The 27,724-nt window shown below is 37.1% G+C and overlaps 1 protein-coding gene across 5 annotated transcripts in view; it reads left to right on the top strand.

Annotated features, from left to right (window-relative positions):
- The window catches only part of CEP63 (centrosomal protein 63), a 73,723-nt gene that overhangs the window by 9,602 nt on the left and 36,397 nt on the right, over positions 1–27,724 (top strand). For all 5 annotated transcript variants that reach the window (XM_082654281.1, XM_082654280.1, XM_082654277.1 and 2 more), the window contains exons 4-6: positions 14,295–14,390; positions 15,237–15,359; positions 20,748–20,861. In XM_082654281.1, the coding sequence (XP_082510407.1) occupies positions 14,295–14,390; positions 15,237–15,359; positions 20,748–20,861 (333 nt within the window). The remainder of the gene's footprint in view (positions 1–14,294; positions 14,391–15,236; positions 15,360–20,747; positions 20,862–27,724) is intronic.

Here is a 27,724-nt window from a genome sequence, read left to right as displayed (position 1 = left end):
CATCCCTGTATCCTTAGAATAAATTTCACTTCATGATTGTATATGATCCTTTCAATGTGTTGCTGAATTCAGTTTGATAATATTTTGTTGAGAATTTTTGCATCTATGTTCATCGGGGATATTAGCCTGTAAAAAGAAATTTTTTTTGTTTGGTGGCACTCTTGTCTGGTTTTGGTATCAGGCTAATACTGGCCTCATAAAATGTGTTTTGAAAAGATTCCCCCTCTTATATTTTTTGGAAGAATTTGAAAAAGCTTGATATTAATTCTTTTTTGAATGTTTGGTGGAATTCACCAGTGAAGCCATTTGGTCCTGGACTTTTGTTTGTTGAGAGTTTTTGTTTAATGAATTGATCTGCTTGCTGGTAAGTGGTCTGTTCAGATTTTCTATTTCGTCATGATTCAGTCTTAGTAGCTTATATGTTTGTCAGAGTTTATCCACTTCTTCTAGTTTGTCCAATTTGTTGGCATGTAATTTTTCATAGTAGTCTGTATGATCCTTTGTATTTCTGTGGTGTCGCTTGTAATATCTCCTCTTTCATTTCTGACTTACTTGAGTCTTTTCTCTTTATTTTCTTGGTGAGTCTAGCTGAGGTTTTGTCAATTTTATTTCTCTTTTCACAGAACTAACTCTTAGTTTCATTGATCTTTTCTGTTGTCTTTTTAGTCTCTATTTCATTTATTTCTGCCCTAATTTACTAACTTTGGGCTTTTTTTGTTCTTTTTCTAGTTCCTTAAGGTGTAGTTAGGTTGTTTGTCTGAGGCTTTTCTTGTTTCTAGAGGTAGGTGTTTATCACTATGCACTTCCCTCATAGAACTGTTTTTGCTGCATTCTGTAAATTTTGGCATGTTACCTTTCCATTTTGTTTTTCTCAAGGTATTTTTTTATTTCTCTTGATTTCTTCTTTGCCCATTGGTTATTCAGTAGCATGTTGTTTAATCTCCACATATTTGTGTATTTCCCATTTTTCTTCGTGTAATTTCTCATTTCATGCCATTGTGGTTGGAAAAGATGCTTGATATGATTGCAGTCTTCTTAAATTTATTAAGACTTGATCTGTGGCCTAACATGATCTATCTTGGAAGATGTTCCATATACACTTGAGAAGAATATGTATTCTGTTGCTTTTGGATAGAATAGTCTATAAATATGTGTTAAGTCCATCTGGTTTAACATGTTGTTTAAGGCTGATGTCTCCTTATTGATTTTCTGTCTGGATGATCATTGATGTAAGTGGGATATTAAAGTTCCCTACTGTTATTGTATTGCTGTCTATGTCTCCCTTTAGGTCTGTTAATAATTGTGCTACATGTTTAGGTGCTCCTATGTTGGCTGCATAAAGATTTACAAATGTTATATCCTCTCATTGGATTAACCCCTTTATCATTATGTAATGTCTTCTTTGTCTCTTATTAAAGCATTTGTATTAAAGTCTTTTTTGTGTGTGTGTGATATAAGTATAGCTACTCCATCTTTCTTTTCCGTTTCCATTTGCATGGAATTTCTTTTACCATCCCTTCACTTTCAGTCTGTGTCTTTATATCGAAATTGTATCTATTACAGGCAGCATATATAGGTGTGTCTTGCTTTTTATTCCTTCAGCCACTCTATGTCTTTTTGTTGGAGAATTTAGTCCATTTACATTTAAAGTTATTATTGATGGGTATGTGCTTATTGCCATTTTGTTAATTGTTTTCTAGCAGTTTTTGCAGTTTCTCTCTGTTCCTTTTTTCTTCTCTTGCTCTCTTCCTTTGTGGTTTGATGACTTTCTTTAGTGGTATGCTTATGTTCCTTTCTTTTTCTCTTTTGTGTATTTATTCTAGGTTTTTGCTTTGTGGTTGACGTGAGTCTTACACTTAACTTATATCTATAACAGTCTGTTTTAAGTTGATAGCATCTTAAGTTTGATCCCATTCTAAAGCTCAACACTTACTCTCATGTTTTATGTTTTTGATGTCACATTTTATGTATTTTTACCTTGTGTATCTTAGCTAATTATTGTAATCATAGTTCTGTCTTTTAACCTTTATACTAGCTTTATTAGTGATTAATCCACTACCTTCACTATATATTTATTTTTCCGGTGAGATTTATCCTTTCATATGTGTTCTTGTTACTAATTAGCATCCTTTCTTTCAGCTTAAAGAAGTTCCTTTAAAGTTTGTTGTCAGGCCAGTTTAGTTTAGTGGTGGTGAACTCCTTTAACTTTTGCTTCTCTGGAAAACTTGTTATCTCTTCTTCAATTCTGAATGAAAACTTTGCTCGGTAGAGTATTCTTGGTTGGAAGTTTTCTTCTTTCAGCACTTTGAATGTATTGTGCTTTCTGGCCTGCAAAGTTTGTGCTGAAAAATCTGCTGATAGTTTTATGAGGGTTCCCTTGTATAGAACTAGTTGTTTTTCTTCTGCTTCTTTTAAGATTCTCTCCTTGTCTTTAACTTTTGACATTTTAATTATAATGTGTCTTGGTGTGGGTCTCTTTGGTAGCATCTTTTTTGGGACTCTCAGGGCTTCCTGGATCTGGACGTCTGTTTCCTTCCCCAAGTTAGGGAAGTTTTCAGCCATTATATTTTCAAATAAGTTTTCTGCCCCTTTCTCTCTTCTTCTGGGAGCCTTATGAAGTAAATGTTAGTCTGTTTGATGTTGTTCCATAACTTCCTTTTTTCATTCTTTTTTCTTTCTGCTGCTCTGGTTGGGTAAGTTCCACTGCCTTGTCCTTGAGTTGACTGATATTTTCTTCTGCTTCATCTAGTCTGCTGTTGAACCCCTCTAGTGTATTTTTTTCAGTTCAGTTAATACATTCTTTGGCTCTGTGACTTCTATTTGGTACTTTCTTATATGTTTTCATCTCTTTGTTGAAGTTCTCACTGTGTTCATCCATTCTTCTCCCCACCTTTATGACCATTACTTTGAACTCTTTATCAGGTAAATTACTGATCTCCATTTCGTTAAGATTTTTTCTGAGGTTTATCTTGTTCTTTCATTTGGAACATATTCCTCTGTTTCTTCAGTGTGCTCAACTCTCTGTTGGTTTCTGTACAGTAGATTAAACAACCACTTCTTCCGGTCTTGATTGAGTGGCCTTGTGTAGGAGATGAACCTTGTTATTCAACCCTGCCTCAGCTCCTGGTTGTCTCTCAAACCTCTATGCTTGTCCAGGTAGCCTATTATATTTTTAGTAGCTCCCAGTAGTTGAGGATGTGCCAAAACCTGTCACTGTCCCAGAGTGGAGGATCTCAGCACCTAGATTCAGGTTGACTGGAATCTGGACCCTCAGGCAGCAGCTTTTAAAGTATGCAAATATATACAGTTCTGAGGGGCTGTGAGGGTAGGCCACATTGGTCCTCAGAGCCAGGTGATCTGGAGGTGTCCACTATGTGGGGTCCAGATGAACTATTTTCTGGGTGATACTGATGGGTTGGAGCAAGGCAGAGGGAGAGTGCCTAGATGGCGTCCACAGCCTGTGTTTCTTGATAGCAACTCCGTAGGCCACTGAATGTGAGCCAAACCTGAAGCCTGCTCCTCAGGCCGAAGGTCCAAGACAAGTAAAGATAAAGAGGACTCTTTCACAGAAACCCTAGGGAGTGTGCCTCATTCTGCTTTCTGTGCTGTGCCTTGGGGTTGGTAGCCTGCCAAGAACTATCCCTCTGATTGCCATAGTCTTGTGGGATCCAGGAATGCAAATCCCTCCAGTCACCTAGAGCTAGGTAATTGAGGGGAGTCCCCTGGGCACCAACCACGTGTGTAGCTACCCTCCAGGAGACACTGGTGCACTAGAGGCAGCAGAGTGTGAGAGCAAAGGTAGCACCTGCCCTCCAAGGTCTCTGGAAAGGATTACAGTCAACCCCAAGATGCATGCCTAATCAGAAGCTTGCCCCTCAGTTAGCAGTCAGGATGATCAGTTAATAGTCTCCCTTCGCAGAAAGATTGAGCTCCTGGGTCTGTTGCCTTTGCTGTGCCCTTGGGGTTGTAACTGTTTAAGAACTCTTTCTCCTTGGGCTACAGCCCTGTAGGACCTATGAGTATAAGCCCCACTGACCACCAGAGCCAGTTGATGTAGAGGTGTTCCCTAGCATCAGTCACAAAAATCCAGGCACCAGACAGGGGCATGAGCTCCTTTCTGGGTGACACCAATTATTACAGTTCCTTGGGACCCAGAACACAAGCTCCCCTGGCCTCCAGAGCCAGGTAACCAAGAATCATATCCTGGGTAGCAGCTGTAAAAGTCAGGACACCTGATGTGTGTAAAAGCTCCCTGCTGAGAGATACTGGTGCTCTGGAGCACAGCAAAGGTAGTGCCTGCCAGTCTTTGTTCCCAGAGCGTTCCAGCAGGCTTCTAGATATGTGTGTTGAACTAGATTCCTGCCCCTCTGATGGAGGTTTTAATATAAGCAGGTGAGCCTTATTCACTTTAAGTCTAGGCATGATTGGCTGCCTCTGAGCTGGACTCTGGGGTGGGTGAGTCCAAGCACATGAGCCCTCTAAGAGGTGTTTCTCATCACTATCATTTTGTGGGTCTTGGGACACAAGACCCATTGGTTTTCAAAAATTAGATGTTTGGGGGGCTTATCTGTCAAGTGCATGTCTTAAAAGCTGGGGTGCCCAATGTGGGGTCTGCATCCTTTGCTCCTCAGGGAGTTTTGAGTTCCCTTCTGGTTGTTGGTTGCTAAATCAGGGGTGAGGTTTATGGTGAGATTGTGTCCCCATCTCCCCTACAGGCTTTTGTATGGTTTTCTTCTCTTTTACCCAATGTGTAGTCGTCACACAGCCAGCCTTTAGGTTCTTTTTCCGAGAAGAAATTGTTCCATATTTAGCTGTAGATCCAGTGAGTCTGTCGGAGGAGGTGAGTTCAGTATCTTCCTACACTGCCGTCTTGAACTGGTGATACTGTCTTTTTCATAATGCAAAGAAAGCATTTGTGTGTCAAATTTGTGTGTCAAAAAGCATTTGTGTGTCAAATTCTGTCAATTTCAGAAGAAGAATTCATTGGTGAAAATGCATAAGAGTATTAATATTTATTTCAAGGATCATGTTACCTTGGTCACATGTAATACATACAATAACTTCTTTAAGAAAATGTGAAGGGTGTCACATGATCTTTGTAAAAACCTTCATTCTATTACATGCCTATGTTAATAATCACCGAGTTTAGCAAACATTGTTTTTGGCCTCATTGTATGACTAGTGTAAAAAGTTAAGCCCCAAATTCAATAATTGGCTTCTTTTGGTTAGGTTTAAAATAAAATTCAGAAAATTCTTCTTAAAAAATTTATATTTGTGGGCTTCCCTGGTGGCACAGTGGTTGAGAGTCCGCCTGCTGATGCAGGGGACACGGGTTTGTGCCCTGGTCCGGGAGGATACCACATGCCGCAGAGCGGCTGGGCCCGTGGGCCGTGGCCGCTGGGCCTGCGCGTCCGGAGCCTGTGCTCCGCAACGGGAGAGGTGAGAGGCCCGCATACCGCAAAAAAAAAAAAAATTTATATTTGCACTTGTTAACAATTAGGGAAAAAGAATAAAAGAGGAAAATAAATATTATTTGCGATCTCATCACCCAATGTTATTGGTGATTTGGGGGAAAAGTTTAACAACATTTGCTAATTGCTTTCTCTCTTTTCTTTTTTTTTTGTGGTATGCGGGCCTCTCACTGTTGTGGCCTCTCCCGTTGCAGAGCACAGGCTCCGGATGCGTGGGCTCAGCGACCATGGCTCATGGGCCCAGCCGCTCTGCGAGATGTGGGATCTTCCCGGACCGGGGCACGAACCCGCGTCCCCTGCATCGGCAGGTGGCTCTCAACCACTGCGCCACCAGGGAAGCCCTGATGATTTCTCTTAATTTAGCTGGTACAGTGAAAAGAACATTGAATATTGGAAGGGAAGCAGAAAGCATATATAAGTGCAAGAATTGCCCCTAAATTTCTGGCATCAATGTTGATCTCAGAAGGATTGGAAGAGTTGTAGGGAAACACTGGTCCCAAGCCCCACTTGGATGGGCTTTCCTACCAGTAGGATCACCAGTGCTGTCATTCAGCTTCTTCAGGGGTGCTTCTGTGAGTGGTAGATTCTGTTGATGATACTTACTTATCAAGAATATTTTAGAAATGTTTCATGTCACAAGGAAAGAGTTAGGCTTCATAAAGTGTTTTTTTCCTTGTCAAGAGAATCTCTCAATTGGCCATGTGCACATTGGGTCAAAGCAGTACAGTTGACCCTTGAACAACGTGGGGGTTGGGGGCATCAACCCCTAATGCACTCGAAAATCCACATATAACTTTACAGTCAGTCTTCCTTATCTGAGATTCCACATCCATGAATTCATGTAGTACTATAGTATTTATTGAAAAAAAAATCCATATATAAGTGGACTCATGTAGTTCAACCATGTTGTTCAAGGGTCAACCATACATAGTAACATTGGCCGTGTTAGATTTAGATTCAGTGTTCTGAGAATGCCACTTGCTAAACTGGAATTTATTTTAAAATTTGGGTAGACTTTTGAGAATGTATTTTAAAATTACACCTCATGGGACTTCCCTGGTGGCACAGTGGTTAAGAATATGCCTGCCAATGCAGGGGACATGGATTTGAGCCCTGGTCCGGGAAGATCCCACATGCCGCGGAGCAACTAAGCCCGTGCGCCACAACTGCTGAAGCCCGCGTGCCTAGAGCCCGTGCTCCGCAACAAGAGAAGCCACCACAATGAGAAGCCTACACACCACACGAAGGTTAGCCCCCGCTCACTGCAACTAGAGAAAGCCCACGTGCAGCAGTGAAGACCCAATGCAGCCAAAAATAAATAAATAAATTTTTAAAAATTAAAAAAAGTAAAATTAGACCTCATGAAAAGATATAGAAGGTGGGTAAAAAAGTGCATGGAATGATAATCATATTTGATTTTTTAAAAATCGTAATTTAGGTAGGGTCAGTGCTCCTTGGTAAGTTACTTTAGTTACTACTTCTTTATTTCTCCTGGGGCAAAACAAAAGTAGTTCTGTTTAGAAAGTTAAGGTGATAGTGCTTTCCTAGTTAAAAAACACTGTACAGTTGACCCTTGAACAACCTGTGAATTAGGGGCACTGATCCCCGATGCAGTTGAAAATCTACATATAACTTTACAGTTGGCCCTTGTATCTGTATCTGTTCTGAATCTGCAGATTCAACCAACTTTGGGTGGTGTAGTACAGTAGTACATATTTATCGAAAAAATCCATGTATAAGTGGACCTGCACAGTTCAAACCGTCAACTATGTATGTGGATATCTAAGTTGTTTACTTTGTTAGAAACCCATTAAAGAAATTCCTGTGTGTGTGATCATGAGAATATTCATGCCGAGGCCGTTGAAACTTATTCCTGCAGCTTAGTTTTGATGTCAAGGGCTTTACTGCACTACATGCAGTAATAAAACTACTCATTTTATTGCACTTCACTCTATAATGCTTTGCCGATATTGTATTTTTTTACAAATTGAAGTTTTGTGGCAACCTTGTGTTGAACAAGTCTGTTGGCACCTTTTTTCTAATAGCCTTTGCTCACTTCATGTCTCTGAGTCACATTTTGGTGATTCTTGCAATATTTCAAATCCTCTACCAACATATAGATTATGACCCACTGAAGGCTCTGATGATGGTTAGCATTTTTTTCTTTAGCAATAAAGTGTTTTTAAATTAAGATATATACATTGTTTTTTAGACATAATACTCTTGCACACTTAGTTGACTACAGTACAGTGTAAACATAACATTTATATGCACTGCGAAACCAAAAAAATTCATGTGACTCATTTTATCACAGTATTTGCTTTATTGTGATCTGGAAGGAACCTGCAGTATCTCTGAAGTATGCCTGTACTTAATACCTTAAAGAGGAATTAAAGAGATTGAGTAGATAGGTTCCTTGGTAAAGATTTGAAGATTACAGGTTTGGCCTGGGGACATAAAAGATGTTTAGAAATGTAGCTGTCAATGATTTGCTGCTTCATTGATTGGGTTGCTGGAAGTTGATTAAATTTCTAGAGGTAAATACTAATTATAGGAATCTGTTCCATAGAGTTTGTCTGTGAAATTGTAATTTCACTGTTATTGGTAATAATATGTTTATAATCTACTTTGAAAAGTACATGATAGAAGAACTAGAATATAGAGCTTTAAGTTTTTGTCAGTTTTATTTGTTTGAAAGTTTCAGTCCTAGAAGCAGTTAATCCTATGGTATAAACCAGTGCTACTGAAATGACAGGTCCATGGTAAGATGAAAGGATTGCACCAGAATGTAAAGTAGTACATTGCATCCTTCACTTCACGGAAAGTTTTGCTGTATAAAAATGTCAGTTGCACTAAACTGTGTTTTGTAACATAGTTGATTACATTCTGCTTCAAGGTTCTTATCTCACACTGGATTGCTGTTGTGACCAGCTCCAGCCCATCTGCAGATCATACTTGAAGGAGTACTAGTATAAACAACTTGTTTCATAAGTGAATGATCTGTTTTCTGATTACATTGTTGGGATTGGATTGGTTTTAATGGACGTTTCTGCTGCTGTTACCTTCTAATGCCCTCCAGAGCAGGTAGAGCTAATGAAACAAGTAAGGAATTTGGAGTCCTGGCTGTGCCTTTTCTCAGCTGAATGGCCTTGGACAAATAATTTAACCTCTCTGAGCCCATTTCATCATGTGTAAAATTAGGATATAATCCCTGTGTTCCCATGTTGTTGTGAAGATTGAGTTACTGTTTTAAGAAACCACTTTGAAAACTCTAAATTGTAGTTAAAACGATATCATCCATACTGACAGTTTTCAAACCTCTCTTCCATTTCTCTAATGCCATCTCTTGCTCTCAGCAATTAAGCTCTTTCTTCCTCCTCTTTTTCTTTAAGAAATTTAGATATTGTTGCGTGCCCACTAAGAACCAGACTCTGGTAAATAAATGAAATTAAACAATCTTTTCTTCACATTTTATATTTATGCTTGCCTTACATAGTAAATGAAAAGAAAAATGGTTCTACAAAGCTCGTAAGAAAAAACAGTGATCATCTGCCCTAGTCCTCTGAACCTAGGATTCTTGCTTCTCTGAGGCAGTCATTTCAGTGTCTTTTACTCTTTTTTTTGTTATTCTCTTCATATTTCTATATAACATTTTATGGCAATCTTCTTAATTTTCAGTTTTAACTATTTATCTAATAACTTGCTGCTATGAAAATTGAGGGCTTTGCTCTCATATACAATTTCCATCCCCTCATCCTGCCAGAATTGTATATCTTAATTTTTCGTTAGGTCAGTGTTTAGTGTTTATATCATTAAGATGGTAATTATTATTTACAACTGAGTCAGATAGCATAATAATAATCAAGCTTATTTCTTGTGCAATGTTTTTGTTTTCTGGGGAATTAGTAACTGTCTCATTTTTATTTGCTTTTTTAAAAAGTACCTTCTCAATGATAGGAAGAATTGATAATGCCAGTATCTAGATTTGCCATGGATCTCTTTCTTTTATTGCTTCTACTTTTTTTCACTTTTGTTGTCTTATCTCCTTGTATGTGTAGGGTTACTTTCTGAGTGGGTTATCAAGCACTGTATTTGTAAAATTATTTGAAGAAATAGTTTAAGGCACAGAATAGTGTTTTTTTTTTTTCCTTTGGAGAAAGTTTAGGTTGTTTTTTCCAAGTTCCTGGAATCCCTAGCACTTTGGAGATGCCTGGGGACAGACGTTAGCACTCTCTTAAGATCATCTTAAACTGATTTCAGAGATTCAGATGTCTGCAGTTGATTGGCAATTTCAAGAAGTCCTGTTCTACATCTGGCCCATTCTTACTCCTAGGGTACAGCCTTTCAGGGTCCCAACTCAAAGCAAGGATGGGTTCAGAGCTGTCTTGGGCACAAAATCTTTTATTCTCTTAGCCCCTTGAAGTTATCAAAACTCCCATTCGGCCTCTTATCCTTTCAGCTGCCTTCTCTAGTTTCAGTTAATACTTGCCCCAAACTCTGGGCTCACCTCCCTCCACCTCTAGCCTAGCCCAGATGCTGACCTGGTAATTCTTCCCTATCATGTTAGCGCTTGACTTCAGGCACAGTTTTTAAGAAATCTTACTTATATAGTTGTCCTCAGTGTATGGACTGGCCCAGAATACCTAGTCTGCCATTACCAAATGTTAAAGTCTGAAAGATTCACATTTAACTAAAAACATCCTGAGTGAAATTTACTACTAAATTCTACAGCCAATCAAACTTTCAACCAGATGTGAAAAGAGAATAAAGGTATTTTCAGACATGTAAAATCTCAAAAGAATGTTCTACCAAAATGAGAAGTAAACTTACAAAGAAGATGACAGAGAATTTTTTAAAAAAGCAAAAAGCAGAAAAGCACAGAAAGCCTCCAGAATAATGGTGAAGGGAGTTACCAAGATGACAGCTATACAGGTAGCCTAGAGTAACTTACCAATATTTGAGAATGGCAAGCTCCAGGAAGGATGTTTTCACAGGAAGAAAGAAAGTAAAAGAAAGAAAAGGAAAGGAAATTGCAATAGCTATGTTTACTGTGTTCAAGGAGATAAAAGATAAGATTGAGCATTTCTTATCTTTTGAAAAAATTGGAAACTATTAAAAGATGAGTGGAAATCATAATGTTGAAAAATAGAATAAACGAAATTAAGGCCTTTAAGATTAAGAGATAATTGGTGAACTGGAAGATATGACAGAAGAAAATGTTTGGAATAAAGCACAGACAGAATGATAGAAAATATAGAAGAGAGGATAAGAGAAAAGAGGATACAGTGAGAAGGTCAAATATGAGTGTTTTGGGGATCCCTGAAGGAGAAAACAAAGTGAGAATGGGCTAAGGCAATATTTGAAGATAAATTGACCGAGATTTTGCCAAAAGTGAGGAAGGCCGTGTACTTAAGAAATCTGAAAACCTCAAGCAAGATAAACAGAAAAAATTATATACCTAGGTTGAAAACTAAAGACAAAGAGGACATCTGAAAAGTTATCAAAGAAAACAAAATAAAACAAAACCAGATATTTACCAAGAAAAAAAGGTGATCTACGAACGGCTTCTAACAGCTGACTTGTCAGCTAAAACAGTGAAAGCCAGAAGACAATAGAATGATGTCCACAAAGAAATGACTTTCTTCCCTGCCAAACCAGAAATAAATTCTATACCCAGAATAAAGATGAAATCAAGACATTTTCAGATCAACAGAGATTGAGAGAATTTGTCACTAGGAGACCTGCACCAAGGAAATACTAAAAGAATGTTCTTCAGGCAGAAGGAAAGTGACCCCAGATGGAAGCTCAAGACATAAAGGAAGAAACGAAAGGTGACAGTAAATATGTGGGTAAATCTAAACAAATATTTACTGTATATAACAACAAGAGCCTTCAGTTGAACATATATGTGGAATTATGATGGCATTTCAGTCAAGTTGGGGGGGCGGTAAATGGAATTAAAGTATTTCTGTAGTCCTTGGGTTGCCTGGGAATTGGTAAAACTAATGTTAATGTTAGCTAATGTTAATCTAATTAACGTTAGTTAAATCTAGTGTTAATTAGTTAAGTTTTAGTCTTGAGAGAACCATTAAAAGTATATAGTAATATGTTAATAGAGTATATGTCTTCTAAGCTAACAGAAGGAGAAAAATGAAGTAAGAAGTTATCAGCCCCAAAGAAGGCAAGAAAGGAGAGAAAAAGGAACATAGGAACGTAGAGCTTATTAAGTACAAATAGCACTTAGTAAGACAATAGATATAAATCGAAAGAGGTCCCGTAAATGTAAATGTACTAAATGGCTTAATTAAAAGATAAAAATTGTCCAACTGGGTAAAGATAATTGAACTCAATTATTTGATGTTTATAAAGATACAGCAAAGTTGAAAGTAAAATGTAAAAAATATATACCATACAAACACTTTGAATAGAGAGATGGTGTAGCTAAACTGTACTTGAAGCAGAAGCAGTGAACGTTACCAAAGGTGAAGAGAAACACTTCATAATGATAAAATATGAAACCTCCGTATATGTAACTGTGCAGATATTCTTATTGGCCTGTATCACATCCTCCTTGCCCCCTCATTTCACCTGGATATTACATACAGCTCACTGTGTACTGCCAGCATCTCACTACACTGTGCTTCTCTTTCTGGAAACTTAAAAGCTGCTCAGGTGAAACCTGGGATTGTGGGGGCAGTTAACACTCCTGGGGCAAGCCTCAAGCAGTGGAGGGACTGGAATCGGTGGATAAACTCTCCAACTTCCCATCCCTTAGAGGGACAATTCTGAAACACATTCTGTTTGTTTCCTTGGTGAGTTCCCTGTGGGAGCGGTTCCAGCACTTACTGCAGAAATCAGCTCAGTAACACACTTTATTGGCTTTCCTTCCTTCCTGGATCTCTCTCTTCATTTCCTTACTGTGTTTCCTGGGATCACCTCCATTGCCTAACTGCCCTAAAATCTACACTTTTGGGAGAACTCAAACTAAGACCAAAAAAAATCTGAATTTGTAAGTTTCTAATTTTAAATTTCTCTGTTTCTCTTATCTGTATGCAAAGAGTGGCAGAACTACAAGGAGGAATAGATGAAGCCACAATTGTAGTTGGGGATTTTAACCCAATTTTCTTAGTAACTGGTGGAACAAGAGACAGATATCAGTAAGGATGTAGATTTGAGCACCATGATCAACAAACTTGACCTAATTTATATATACAGAACATTGCACAAGAGAACTGTGGTGTACGGTTTTTTCTAGCACAAGCAACTCTTTCCAAAACTGACCATATGATAAATCTTGACACAACTCAGAGTCTTGAAATAATGGAGTATGTTCTTTGAACATAGTGGAAACAAGTTACAAAAAGATACCTAAATACTAAAAACCCTTTGACATACTTTTGTAAATGTTTTTCTCAGTTTATTGATTTTTAATTTTAATGGAATTTTTTCAAATATAGAAGTTCCATATTTTGCAGAGTCAAATCTGTCATTCTCAAATGACTCATTAGTTTTAAGCTCAGTTTCTCCCTATCCAGGAATTCAGTAAATACTCATTTAAATAAAAAAAAAATTAAGTAGTTTTTTCTATTTTATTGGCTATACTTAATCATTCCTCTGGTTTGAGTTTCTCCCTATCCAGGAATTTCTCCCTATCCAGGAATTCAGTAAATACTCATTTAAATAAAAAAAAAATTAAGTAGTTTTTTCTATTTTATTGGCTATACTTAATCATTCCTCTGGTTTGAGTTTCTCCCTATCCAGGAATTTCTCCCTATCCAGGAATTCAGTAAATACTCATTTAAATAAAAAAAAAATTAAGTAGTTTTTTCTATTTTATTGGCTATACTTAATCATTCCTCTGGTTTGAACTTCAGAATCACTTTTTCGTTCCAAAAAAGAATTCTACTAGAATTTTTAATTGCAATTGCATTAACTCCTTGTTCTTATAAGAATTTTATTTTTGCATTTTTTAATTCAGGTATAATTGAGATATAACATTATATTAGTTTAGTTATACAATGTAATGATTCGATATTTGTATATATTGTGAAATGATCACCACAGTAAGTCTAGTAACATCTGTCACCATACATAGTCACAAAATTTTTTTTTCTTGTGATGAGAACTTTTAAGATCTACAGTTTTTTTATTTTTAAATTACCATTCTGTATTGTGATTGAGATTACTACTTACTGTTCCCAGTTCTTCCTTTCCCTTCTAGCTATTAGTAGATGAAATGCTAACTGGTTATTGAGAGATGTAGAGAAATGCTGATGGATATTGATGGAAGTGAGGGCTGGGCATGAGCTAGCTGTGGCTGGCATCAAACAACTGAAAAATGGGTTAGGATAACATGCTCACTCTGGCTGGTGAAACTGGTTTTCTTTGAAGTGGGGTAAATGGTAAAGCAGGTACAAGTCTCCTGCTATCTTTCTGTCTGATGTTACTATTCTGTACTTTGATTTATAGAATTTATTCTTGAAGTCTTATAGATTTTTGTTCCATATTTTTAGATTCCAAGGTTCTTGTAACTTTATCTCTCTTAATTTTTTGTGAGGTTTTTTTTGATAAAAAGGGTTGGGGAGAATAAATGAGACAGAGGAAGTTTCTCTCTAAACCTAGCAATTCTAGAACAATTGCTCGTTTTCCATTTTTTGGCATTGTTATGGATTATTAAATAATTAGATATTTGACTTCCTGAGAAATTGTACAGTTGAGAATGTGTATTTACAGATAAGTACAAAGGTTATTTCCTATTTTTGTGTTTCAGGGTTATTGTTTCAATGCTAATAGTGAAAAATGCTACCACCTCTCTGCTTTTAGGTTGGAATGTTGCGTCAGCAGGTTGAAGAACATGAAAAAGTCAAGCAAGAGATGGCCATAGAGTATAAGCTGGAGTTAAAGAACCTACATGAAGAAGTAAGATTTTAATTCTGTTATGTGTTGTATAATTCTGTCTCTTCAACCCATGAGAATTTTGTTAACGAGCCAGTTTCTACTTCATAGAGTGGATGTATATATACTAAGGGAGGTGCAGGGGTGGAAATCTATTTTTCTGTTCTTAAACCCAGGTAAAGAATCTTGCCTATTTATATGTTTGATACTACCTACAACAGCGATTCTAAAATGTGTTTGTTGGTTGAGGACCTGAAAGAAATAGAGCTATTTTTGTATAATACCATGAAATACTGATACCAAAAGCTTATATTAAATGTTTTAATTTTTAAGTTGAATCAGTTACTAGATTTTAAATAATGGAGGATCCAAAGGTTTCAGAAGCATTTTGGGATAGATAAGAAAAGTAAGAAAATTCTATCAGTTAACTCAATTTTATTCTTCAGATTGGGAAAAAACTGCTTTTATTTTCATTTAATTCCACAGTACTCCTCTCTTGCTTACTTACTCAGTGTTCCGCAGGAGAATGGTTCAAGAACCACAGGCCTAGAGAAGAGAGACAGGGTTTTTATTTGCTGCTTTTATTGTGGGGGTGGGTTTAGGGGCCCCTAAGTGCAAGGCGATTGTACATTGTAAGAAAAATTAACTTCTGTTTATAAAATATTTTCCTTTTATTTTTCTTTGACTCAATATATTTCTTTTCTGGTGTTTATTTTTTATATGTAGTTTTGAGTTGTTATTTTATCTGACATACTGTCTATTTTCAGGGATACTAGTTAGCTCTATGCGTGCTTTCATAATGCCAATTTGTTGTATCAGCACTGTTTACACATTCTTAAATTTTAAGTCTAGAAATAACTGTGTCTACAGTTAGGCAGACTGAAGAGAAGCTATGAAAAGCTACAGAGAAAACATGTAAGAGACTTCAGAGGAAATGCCAGAAATCACAGGGAAGATCGGTCTGAAATTGAGAGATTAACTGGAAAAATAGAGGTATGTTCATAGTACTGACTTGCTCATAGTGATTGTCAGCCTTCATGTAGGAAAATGCTGTTTCTAATAGTGCTATTTCCTGAAACCAGTTTTCTCTCATCTCCAGGACTACTACTGAGCTGTTTCAAAGGTGGGAGGGTGATCCACTGTGCATCCTGTCACCAGGATGGTTACTAGCTATCAGTAACTCTCAACAGGGCAGTACCCTCCTTTGAGGGCATTGGAAATGTATGGAGACATTGTTTCGGTTGTCAGAATGGCTGGGAGTGAAACTGGTGTGTAGGGCACAGGGACCAGGGACACTAAACATGGCTGGGACTTTTCCACACAGGAAGGAGTATTGAACCCAAAATGCCAATATTGAGGAACATTGACTACCAGTTACTAGCTGTCCTCCATGGGCAGTGTCCTTGTCTTATTTATCACCTAACAGAGTAGGGGCTTAGTAAGTGTTGAAGGTACTAAGTGTTGAAGCTTTTTTGTACAGAGTACTCTGCATATCAGATTGTTTATCGTCAGTTCCCATTTAGATATGGTAAGTCACTTACCTCCCCCTTTGCTGACTTTGTTTTTATTAAGACTGAATAACTCCATTATTATTGTATATATTGATTCCCTAGAGGAGTTAAGGGAGTGGTGGGTTAAAACCACCAAGAGTAGATGAAAGGGCAGCACGAGGCTGTCACTTTTTTCCCCTTGGATCCCCTCTGTCTATGCTCTTGGTTCTCAACGGTACCTAAGAGTCACCCAGGGCCCTCTTTAGGCTCTCAGAGATTTTGATCCAGTTGTATGGCATGCGAGCTAGGACTCTGCATTTTATCTAGCTTCCCTAGCCAATGCTAATTTGAGAAACATTGTTCAACATCTTTGTGTGATTACTTACAATTTTTCTACTCAGTGACGTGTCACCCACAAATGCCAGTATATTATTACTACCTAGAATTTTAATTTCTGCATTTAATATTTTTTTATATCTCAATATTTTCATACATTTGAAGAGCTTAGAATCAGATACTGCTTTCTCTCCAGCCCTCTTCGGTGAAATCTGGGTCTTTTTTGAAAAACCCCTCATGTTCTTGTTCCCCATTACCACTTCCTGACCATTGTCTTTTCTTTGTACCTCAGAAACTCCATCTTTTAACATCTTTATTAGAGTGTAATTGCTTTACAATGGTGTGTTAGTTTCTGCTTTGTAAGAAAGTGAATCAGTTATACATATACATATGTCCCCATATCTCTTGCCTCTTGCATCTCCCTCCCTCCCACCCTCCGTATCCCACCCCTCTAGGTGGTCACAAAGCACCAAGCTGATCTCCCTGTGCTATGCGGCTGCTTCCCACTAGCTATTTTACGTTTGTTAGTGTATATATGTGCATGCCACTCTCTCACTTTGTCCCAGCTTACCCTCCCCCTCCCCGTATCCTCAAGTTCATTCTCTAGTAGGTCTGCACCTTTATTCCTGTCTGGCCCCTAGGTTCTTCTGACCACTTTTTTTTTTTTAGATTCCATATATATGTGTTAGCATACGGTATTTGTTTTTCCCTTTCTGACTTACTTCACTCTGTATGACGGTTTCTAGGTCCATCCACCTCACTACAAATAACTCAGTTTCATTCCTTTTTATAGCTGAGTAATATTCCATTGTATATATGTGCCACATCTTCTTTATCCATTCATCTGTCGATGCACACTTAGGTTGTTTCCATGTCCTGGCTATTGTAAATAGAGCTGCAATGAACATTGTTGTACGTGACTCTTTTTGAATTATGGTTTTCTCAGGGTATGTGCCCAGTAGTGGGATTGCTGTGTCGTATAGTAGTTCTATTTTTAGTTTTTTAAGGAACCTCCATACTGTTCTCCATAGTGGCTGTATCAATTTACATTCCCACCAACAAGAAAATCCATCTTTGATTTTCATGTCATCAGCATATACCACCAACCAGTGTACATACAGCCAAAGTTAGTCATCTTCTGATCCCTGGTTACTCCCCTGTTCAAAGACTTCAGCTCCCAGTTCACTGTCATTCTCTCCAACCTTGTTCTTATCATAATTCTTGAGGATTTCAGTATCCACAGAGTTGATGCTTATAATACTGTGGTCTTTGAGTTCCTTGGTGTTCTTTCCTCCACGGATATTTTGATCTCCTATCTGTCTCTTCTCCCTTTTCCCATTGTCCTTCCTTAGGTGTTATCATTACCAATACTTGCAACCCTCCTAGAATCACATTTTTAAGCATCACATTCTCCAACTACCATCCCTGTCTTTTCAGCTCTCTCCCTCTGGCTCCTGATGCTCGATACTCACCTGACCCCCTCATCCCTTAAAGTGCTTGGATCCTGCCACTTGTCACTGCTCTGTCTCTACCTTGTGTCCTCAGTTACAAGTCCTTACCCAGCTTCCATCCCATGGTTACACTCCTTATATTCCCCTTCAATTCTGTGCTCTCTCTTACTTCATCGCCTTTGCTTGGCAAAACTGTAACTCTCATTAAATCCAGCTTTCTCCCCATTTTCTACCTGTCGTGTGGCAGACCATGGCTGGAGAAAAATATAATCGTGCTGACTGGCCTCATTTTAAATTCATGGTCACTCACCTCAAATGGGTCCTCATGCTGCCCAGAATCATATTATATTTCCCCTCACTCTCCTACTTTCCATAATGACTGTTTCATATGTTCTCTTTTCTTGAATTTTCAACACTTTTCCCCACATCCTCACTTTTGGATGATGATCTTTCTTTCTATTTCATTGAGAAAATAGAAAATAATTTTCACAAATTTCCAGCCTTGTGTCTATCTGCCTATTTGCAACTGCACCCGTATACTCTGCCTTCCTGCTGGAGGGACTGTCCATGCTCTCCCTATTCCCTACCCATGACATCACTCTAGAAATGCTCCTCTCTTCTGCATCATCAGGTTTTTCCTCCCTACTGGATATTTTCCACCAACATGCAAACTTACCCCCTCTTAAATATCCTTTCTTGACCTCTCTCTTCATACTCTGGATACTGCCCCATTTTTCTCCTTCATTTTATAACTAAACTACTTTATGTACCTATACTTGTCTCCAGTTCCTTTCCTTCCATTTTTCTTACACCCACTCAGTAAGGCTTTTGCCCCCTCTCTCTGCAGAAGCTATTTGCATGGAGGTCACCAGTGACTTCCCCATTACTCAAGCCTGTGGCCAGCCCTCATCTTCCCCATCCTGTCTGCAGCACTGGACCCAGCTGGTCTCCGTCCTCCTTACACCTCTTTCTGGATTTGGCTTGGAGAACGATTGCACTTTCCTGGGTTTTCTCCTAACTTGTTTGCCACTCTTTCTCAGTCTCTTTTGTTCTCCAACCTTTTAGCATTGGAACACCTCACGGTTGTGTCATTGTACTCTTCTTTTTTCTGTCTAGGCCCACTCCCTTGGTGATATCATTCAGTCTCATAGTTTTAAGCATTGTGTATATGTTGATAATTCCCACATTTGTATATCTAGTCCTGACCTCTCCTTTTTGCTACAGAATAATTTCCAACCTCCTGTTTCACATCTCCAATGTCTAAAACTGTCTCAAACTTGACATGTCCAAAATAAAGGTCCTGATTTTTTTCTCTCCTATCTTCCAGCACCATTTCTGTTTCAGTTAATGGCAACTCCATTCCTCAGATTGCTCAAGCCTAAAAACCTTGGAGTCACCCTTGATTTCTCTTTTCCCAGCACAATAGCCAGAATGATTCTGTTTTAATGTAAGTCAAATCATGTCCTCTCCTGTACATAAACCTTCCAGTAGCTTCTCTTAAAAGACAAAGTTATCATAATGACCTATGTAGTTTCACCGCCTGTTAACTCTGACCTTTCTCTTCCTTTTTTTCCTTTTACTCACTCATTCCAGCCACACCAACCTCCTTGCTCATCCTTGAACATACCAGGATGCTTCCACTTCAAGGCCTTGTACTTGCTGTTCCCTCTTCCCAGAATAGTATAACTTCATCCCTGTCTCCCCTGGTGTTTACTTAAATGTTACTCAATGTGGCCACTCCTTTTTAAAATTGCAGCCCCCAACTCTGAGCACTTCATGCTCTATTTTCCCCAAAACAGGTATAGTTGGCTTTCTGTATCTGTGGGTTCCGCATCCATGGATTCAACCAACCATGGATCTAAAATATTCTGGGGGAAAAAAATTCCAGAAAGTTCCAGAAAGCAAACCTTGAATCTGTCATGCACAAGCAACTATTTTCACAGCATTTACATTGTATTTACAACTATTTACATAGCATTTACATTGTATTAGGTATTATAAGTAATCTAGAAATGATTTCAAGTATATGGGAGGATGTGCATTGGTTATATGCAAATAATACACCATTTTATATAAGGGACGTGAGCATCTGTGGATTTTAGAATCTGCAGAGGCCTGGAACTAGTCCCCCACAGATACTGAGGGGTGACTGTATTACTATCTAAGGTACTGTACAATGAATGTGTTGCCTATCTCCCTCCAATTGAGTGGGGCTAGAATTTTTGTTTTGTTAAATAGTGTATCCCCAGCACCTAGAACAGTACCTGGCATGTATATGGTAGAAATAATGAATAAGTGAGTATCAGCTGGTGAACAGTAATTACCCTAAGCTAGCATGAGACTTCTGGAGTTGAGGCTCCTGGAGGACAGTGATGGAAAGACTGAGTTTCCTTTCTCTTTGGTTTGCCTCATTTTCATAAATACTGGGCTCATTTTCTTGATCGTGCAACTTGAAGTTACTATTGATCCATCATTGATTTTGAACTGTTTGGCTTTGGGTTACAGATAGCTGTTAAAATTTAATACAGATATTTCTTGTTATTCATGTCTTTGCAGTTCTGTTGAGATAATAAAAATTTGGATATCAAAGGATACTGTGTTAACTGAATCTATTTGGTTCCTGAGTTTTAGACACTGATAAGAATTGGGCTACCCAGGGATTTATCTGAAAATTTAATTGAATCTGTTCAGTTCCTGGGTTTGGATATCAAGAATTTGGGCAGTGAGGGGTATCTGTAATCATATTTTGAAATTTTCATTATCTTAGCATCAGTTTTCTGAAAAATCACTAAAAAAATTATTAGCAACCCTTAGGTGGCAGCAGATCTTTGAAAATCATGAATCCAGTATTTAGCATCTGTGTTTCATACTCTTCACCATTAGGGTGTTAAATTTAGAAAGACAGATCTCCAGAGGCACAGTATGTAAGGAATTTAGTATTACTCTATAGTTCTATCAGCTAAGTGAGTAATGGGGCTCCTGCTGTGGAGAAAGGTGAATGTGTACCCAGGGACCTGGGGAACAATTAAAGTAAAAGTGAATCTGGAAAGTAGTGACAGCAAGGGGAAGCACTTAGAAGTTAAGTACCTTAATTGCTTCTTCAGGAATTTCGTCAGAAATCACTGGACTGGGAGAAGCAGCGCTTGATTTATCAGCAACAGGTATCTTCTCTGGAGGCTCAAAGGAAGGCTCTGGCTGAACAATCAGAGATAATTCAGGTAAGTTTAAGACATTTTGGGATAATGAGAGGCAGAGAGGTTTTGATTAAATTTGAGCAGGCTTAATGCTGTGCGCATGTGCTCACCATGTCCACCCACATCCCCACGCCCTCTTGCTCCCTTGCTTGCTGCTTTTCTCAGCGGTTCCTAACTCCTCACTCGTGCTCTTTCTTGCTCTCTCACTCTGTCACTGTCTTGCATTCTCATGCTCACTCCACACTCACATTTGTTTCACTCTCCTAATCTTGGTCTCTCCCTCTCTCCTTTTCTCTTTCTACCTCTGCTCTCTCTGTCTCCTTTTCCATTTCTTTCTGGCTCTGGCTTACTTATTCTGGCTGTTTCTGGCTCTTGCCTTGGTTCCACTTCTGTCTGTGTCTTGTTCCATCTCTGATAGTTCGGAGTGCCTTGGCTGAGGTCCCTCAGCCAGGGAGCTTCGGCCAGTCCACCTGTTTGGACACAAATATTGAAAGATTCACACTAACTAAAAGCAGTATCTTTGTGGCAACAGAAACACTTCTTAGAACACTACTAGAAACTGTTTTTTAATGAAAAAGTAATGGCTTAAACAAAACAAAAAATTAGCTCCCCAATTTAGGAACTTTCTTCTTAGAACGTATTCAGTTTGTTTGCTTTTTCAATTAAAAACCAAGATCAAAAGGGAAATGAAAATAAAGGGTAGTGAATATTTGTGACCATCTTCTGTGTGCTAGACACTGTCTCAGTGCTTCTTCTAAATGTAGTTATCTAGAATAAATAGTTATCTGTTTAATACCATGATAATTTGTCAAGGTTGGTAGTTATCTCAGTTTTATAGAAGAGAGAATTACTGGAGAAGTTAAGAGAGCTAGAGAGAAGCTCTAAAAAAAATTTTTTTAAGAAACAATCTGTATTATTTGCTGCTCTAAGTTTCAGTAATATATTGGCTTTTAATCATCCCCCCTGAAATATCAGCAGGCTAGTAAACTACCACAAATGGCTCTGCTGTTAGTGAGTCTACTCAGAATGGCAAGAGGGGCCCACAGCAATCTCAAGGAACAAAATTATTTACTAGGCTGCAGCAAGCTATGCAGCCAGAGTGGGCCAGTAAAATCCTGGATGTCTAGACCAGCGTTTTTTGGCCTGAATGCTAAAGCACTGTATAAACATAAATAGCTGTAAGATATTGTAGGCCTCAGATTGGCAAAATAGAAAATTGAGTCCTGGTTTTTAAGTTCTCAATCATTCATCTATTGTTGATTGTAGATCCTTTTTTCAAATTACTATTGTGATTACTCAGCATAATTAAAGCTTCATTGTTAGTAAAAATGAGATTTTTATTTACCATAATTTAGCTGGGGCTAGAGTAAGATGCCTTTAAAAAGCCAACGTTTGTTTTCCCTACTTAAAGGTATTTGAATTATTCTTCTGATAGTTTTCTTTAAACTAAAACTGCTCTGATTAAGTAAAAAGTGTTACTTATATTTCTTTCTCCCTTGTGGTCCTCATTTAAAATTTTTTAAAAAAATGAATTTCTGTATACTCATTACCCAGCAATAATAGTTATCATTTTGCCAATCTTTTAAAAAATTGTGGTAAAAAGCATTAAAACTTACCATCTTAACCATTTTAAAGAGTACAGTAGTGTTAACTATATGCCCCTTGTTGTGTAACAAATCTCTAGAACTTTTTCAGCTTGCAAGACTAAGACTCTTTGAGCAACAACTCATTTTGCCAATTTTGTTTCATCCTTCCCTACTTTTTACTTTTGGCTGGAATATTACAGAGCAAATCACAGACATTGTCTTATTTCCCAACAGATAGGACTTAAAAAAAATAGACATACCAGAGTCACATTAACAGACTAACTTCTTAAATAATTTAATATCTAGTCTGTTCAAATTTCCTGAGTTGTGTGAAATAATGTCTTGGACTCCAGTTAAGGTTGAAACATTGCATTTTGTTGATATGTGAATCACCATTGAACAATAAAGGTAGAAAGTCTTGCAGATTGGATAAATGGATATCAACATCCACACTTCCCCTCAATTTAAAAAAAAAATTGATGTAAAGTTTTTTCTTCTGTATTTTTTAACATCTAAAAGTGGAGTTCAGGGAATTCCCTGGCGGTCCAGTGTTTAGGACTGAGTGATTTCACTGCTGTGGGCCCAGGTTCAGTCCCTGGTTGGGCAACTAAGATCCCTCAAGCCACATAACCAAAAAAAAAAAAAAGTGGAGTTCAGAATAACTTCTCACTGTTTGAGTCATATATTTGCTTGATTTTTTCTTTTAGTCAGCTATTAAAATGACATAATACATGTTCATTTTAGAAAAATGAGAAAATGTAGATGAAATGAGAATTAAATAAAATTACTCATAATTCCATCCTTTAGAGATTTACCATGGTTAACATTTGCATGTAAGTTTCTTCTGACTTTTTCTGTGCGTGTACGCTGTGCACATTGCATTCATGTACATTTGGTAGGAAAAACACTGTATGTGTGTGTATGGGAAGAGAGGAATAGTTGCAAACTTAAAAAATTACTAAGAATGGCAAAATGTTGATAATTGTTGAAGCTAGGTGATGAATCTATAGGGGTTCATCATCTTACTCTTTCCATATTGTATACATTTGAAATTTTCCATAAAACATAATGTGAAAATGTAAATTATATGCTTACAATGTGACAGGCAGTATGCTAATAAGCACTTTATAATGCAATATTTTATTTAATTTTCACAAGTTAAAAATTTTCCTTTTTAAATACATGTCAACAAATGTGAGTCATAATGATTGTATAGAAGTTCAGTCTACCATTAAATGTCTTCATTTATATAACCGTTTGTTGTGGAACATAAGTTTTTTAATTTTTTCACTCTTATAAATAGTGCATGGGTGAACATCCTTATTTAAATATTTAGGAGTATATGTCCATTTATTTTCTTAGGAAATGACCCTAGAAGTGAGATTGCTGCATCAGAGTAGTCATACATTCTTAAAGATTTTAATATATATTGTCAAAGTACTCTTCAAAGTTGCATTGATACACACTTTCACCAGCAGTGTTTGGGAATGTCCATTTCCTCACACTTTCTCAATATTGTCCATTTCCTCCCACTCTCAGTATTGGGCACTATTATTTATTTTATTATTTTTTAAAATTTCTCCTACTTTTAGGCTTGTCTTTGTCAATCTGATAGGTGGAAAAAATGGTATCTGATTATTTGTTTTAATTTGTATTTCTTTAATTATGAATGAGATTGAGCATTTTTTTCATCTACTTATGGCTATTTCCATTCTTTTGTAAATTATTTATGTTCTTTTCTTTGCTCTTTTTTCTGGTTATTTTATTTATCAAAATCTGTTGTAATTTTAATCAGTAGAGATAATATTTTAAACTTTGTTAATTAGGAGAATACTTTCTATAAACTCAGTATATTTTTTCTTTCAGAACAGTAAAATAAAAATGTCTAAATGTACAAAGCACTAATCACTCTGACATATTGTGTGGAAGAATGTATAGCAGTTCAAGTCACAATACACTGATTTTCAAAAACCAATATATTTTCTTCTATTTCAATCAAGCATTAGAGCCTGAGACCCAGAAGAGGTCATAATGAAACCTTATCCAACCAAATCAGAACTAAAAAAAAAAAATTTAAACCAGTAATGCACTTGTGTAGCCTCTTAGCACAGTTACCAAATGCTGCTTACATACATTCAACATCTAGCTTACTGGCATGATTTTTTATAAAAATGAGAAAATTTTGCAGATATATGATTAGAAGGTACACAGATTGCATTACATTAAACACAAAGGCAGTGTGGTCCTTGTAGGAGAAATCAAGTCAGTACCCCTTGGTAGAAATGTTCTATAAAAATGTGTCACATTGAAGCATCAGTGTTTTCAGCCAATTATCTCTCCCTGATGTATTTCCTTGGAGTATATGATCTGTCAGGACTTCAGGTTTCTTAATCCAAAATATCTGACTGAATTTAGGTACATCTGGAAAGCAGCTGAAAGGATTTCTCCAATAGTCTGACATCACAGAAAGTGGTTTGAGAAATCCCTCTCTTTACCTGAAGACGTACTTGTTCTACTTCAGGCGTCAACAGCTCACAGAAGAAAAGAAAAAAAAAAACAATCAAAACTTCCCCTCCCACACAATCCCACACAAGCTAAACAAAAACTACCCCCTCCCCCCATAAAACCCCAGCACCAAAGTGTCAATCATTCCTGGGAAATAGAACATACCCCTTGGATTCTCTGATTTATTAACTGTTCAAACTTGAAGGACAGAAATGACCTTATGTCCTTGTGGGGAGGAAGGAAGACATGTTAATAATGACTGTAGAGCCATTGAGAAAGTGCATTATCTATTACACAATCAACTTAGAGCCCTGTCCTCCAACAGAGGTGGCCACAACTTCATTTAAATTCTTTGCTCATTTTTTTAAGGATATTTATATTTTACTATTTTGAAAGAGCTCTTCCTACATTAAATATATTAACTCTTTGCTGTTTCATTGCAATTGTGTGTGTTTTCCCAGTTTACCTTAATTCTGCTTAGTAATTTTTATGGAAATACAATTGTTTTATAAACAATTGTTTAGAATGGCTTAATTCTATTAGTTTTTTAAGGTTTTTATCTTGGTTGTCATACTGTAAATCCTTACTAAGCCAAGATTTCTTCTAATGCTTTATAATTTCTTCTTAATATATTTGATCTGAAAATTATTTTGGTATAAGGAATTTGGTAGGAATCTATATTTGTCTTTTTCCAAATGGTTATCCACATAATTTGTTGACTGTTACATTTTGAGAACTTTACAGAATGATTCTAAAATTCATATGGAAGGATAAATGAATGGTACTAGGCAACATTTTTAAAAAGAAGAGTAAAGATGATGTTTCTTTTATCAAATATTAAAATGTATTAAATTTAAAAGTACAGTTGTTAAACAACATGACAATTATTATATGCAAAGACAGAATGATGGTTATTATAAGCATAGGAAAATATCAGTATAGTCACTAAAACATAAGGTCTTTTCTGTTTAGAGGTCAAAGAATCACTTGCTCCTTTCCCTCCTGCTCAAATAATATAAGAGTGAAAAGGAAACATTCAGGGAAATCTTAGAGAACATAAGAACATTTGAAAAAAAAAAATAAAAGTATTAAGCCAATACAGAGTGTAAAATATTTAGCTTATTCATAGTATGTGAGAAAAGTAAAGGCTGCATTGTATATGTTTTCCTTTTGAAATATTTAGATGAGCTATGTGATATTGTTCAAGTTAGTTTTAGATCCTCTGTTCAATTATATATGTATATTTATAGGTTTGAATATATGTTAATATTTTTAAAAGCACCATTTTCCTTATGAGGAAAAGATGATCCTAACTCAAATGTTAATCTGTTGTCTTGGTAGAGTTATCACAGAGTTAATTGAATTGGCTCAGACCTACTGTTTAAAAGTTTATGGTGACAGAGACACAACAGTGATAAGAAGGTCTTACTGGGAGCTGTACTGTTAATGGGCTGGCTCTTCAAGCTGCTACTTAGTGGAAATACTGCAGAGCTGTGGCCTGCACTGACACATTTGGAGTTGACTCTGATGGGGAGCTTCGTAAAAACTGATGCCTGCAGTGGCCATAACGTCATGTTGAGATCCTTTGGAAAATAAAAAACCCTGTTGCTTTGTATCATATTCTTCTCAGTAATCTCACTATATGGAAAAGTTATTTTCTTGAAGTCCCAGTATTACATACCACAAAGCCAGGGGGGGATTTGTGTTCAACCCCCAATCCCCAGCCCTTCCAAACTATTTTCACACTTTCGCTGCCCACCCTCGGTTTTTGTTTTTATCTCCGTGACATAAATTGCTTTCTTAATTATTTCTTTACTTTTAACCACCTCTGTTGTGATTTATGTTGTTGAAATAATTCTACCCACTCCACTAGAATAGTTAGGATGCTATATATTATATTAATAAGAGGAAACTCTGGTTTCTGGTTCAAAAAATTAGTGGCAGTGGTTAGTGGGAAAAAAAACGTTTAAAAATATATTAGCCTTAAGATACCTCTAACACCAGATATTTAAGAGAAATAATCATTATTTTATAATGTTTATATTTTTATTTCTGACTCTCTTCATATTGGAAAGAGGTAGTCTTGAGATATTGTAGTGTAGCTTTGTCCAAAAGAAATATGAGTCACCTATGTATAAAATTTTCTAGCAGTCACATTAAAAAAGTAAAAAGAAACAAAATTAATATATTCTGTTTATCTGAGTTTGTCAAAAATATTATTACATTCACGTTTTTAAAAAATTGGGTCTTTGATATTCAGTGTGTACTTCATGCTTTGAGTACATCTCAATTTGGACTAGCCACGATGCAGTTGCTCAGTGGCTACGTGTGGCTAGTGACTGCTGTATTGGCCTAGTGTATTCATTCTAGTTAATGAAAATTTAGAATTTGTTCTTGCAATAATTATGTAATTTTCACTATGCTTAAGAATGGTGTATTTGTATGTGATTGAAATATTGAATAATTAAAGATAGGCTATGCCTGCCCACAGCAGTCATGGCCAGGCTTTACAGTCAGCTGGCCTGGGGACCAATCCCACCTACCAGTATGCCTGCAGTAATTGTGGTCCAACGTAACAGGAGGGCACACCCACACAGGGGATACCCCTGGAGCACTTGGCTGAAGATGTAGCTGATATACCTCATACATAGAAACAAACATAGAGTTAGGCAAACACAGAGGAGACAAAGGAATATCTTCCAAATGAAAGCTAAGACCAAATCTCAGGGAAAGAAAACTATATGAAGCAGAGATAAGCAATTTACCAGATAAAGAGTTCAAAGTAATAGTCATAAA

Source organism: Grampus griseus (genome assembly GCF_964374135.1).
Source record: "Grampus griseus genome assembly, chromosome: 5".
Taxonomy (NCBI): domain Eukaryota; kingdom Metazoa; phylum Chordata; class Mammalia; order Artiodactyla; family Delphinidae; genus Grampus; species Grampus griseus.
Note: the sequence above shows the minus strand (reverse complement) of the source record. Positions and strands in the feature narration are given on the sequence as shown.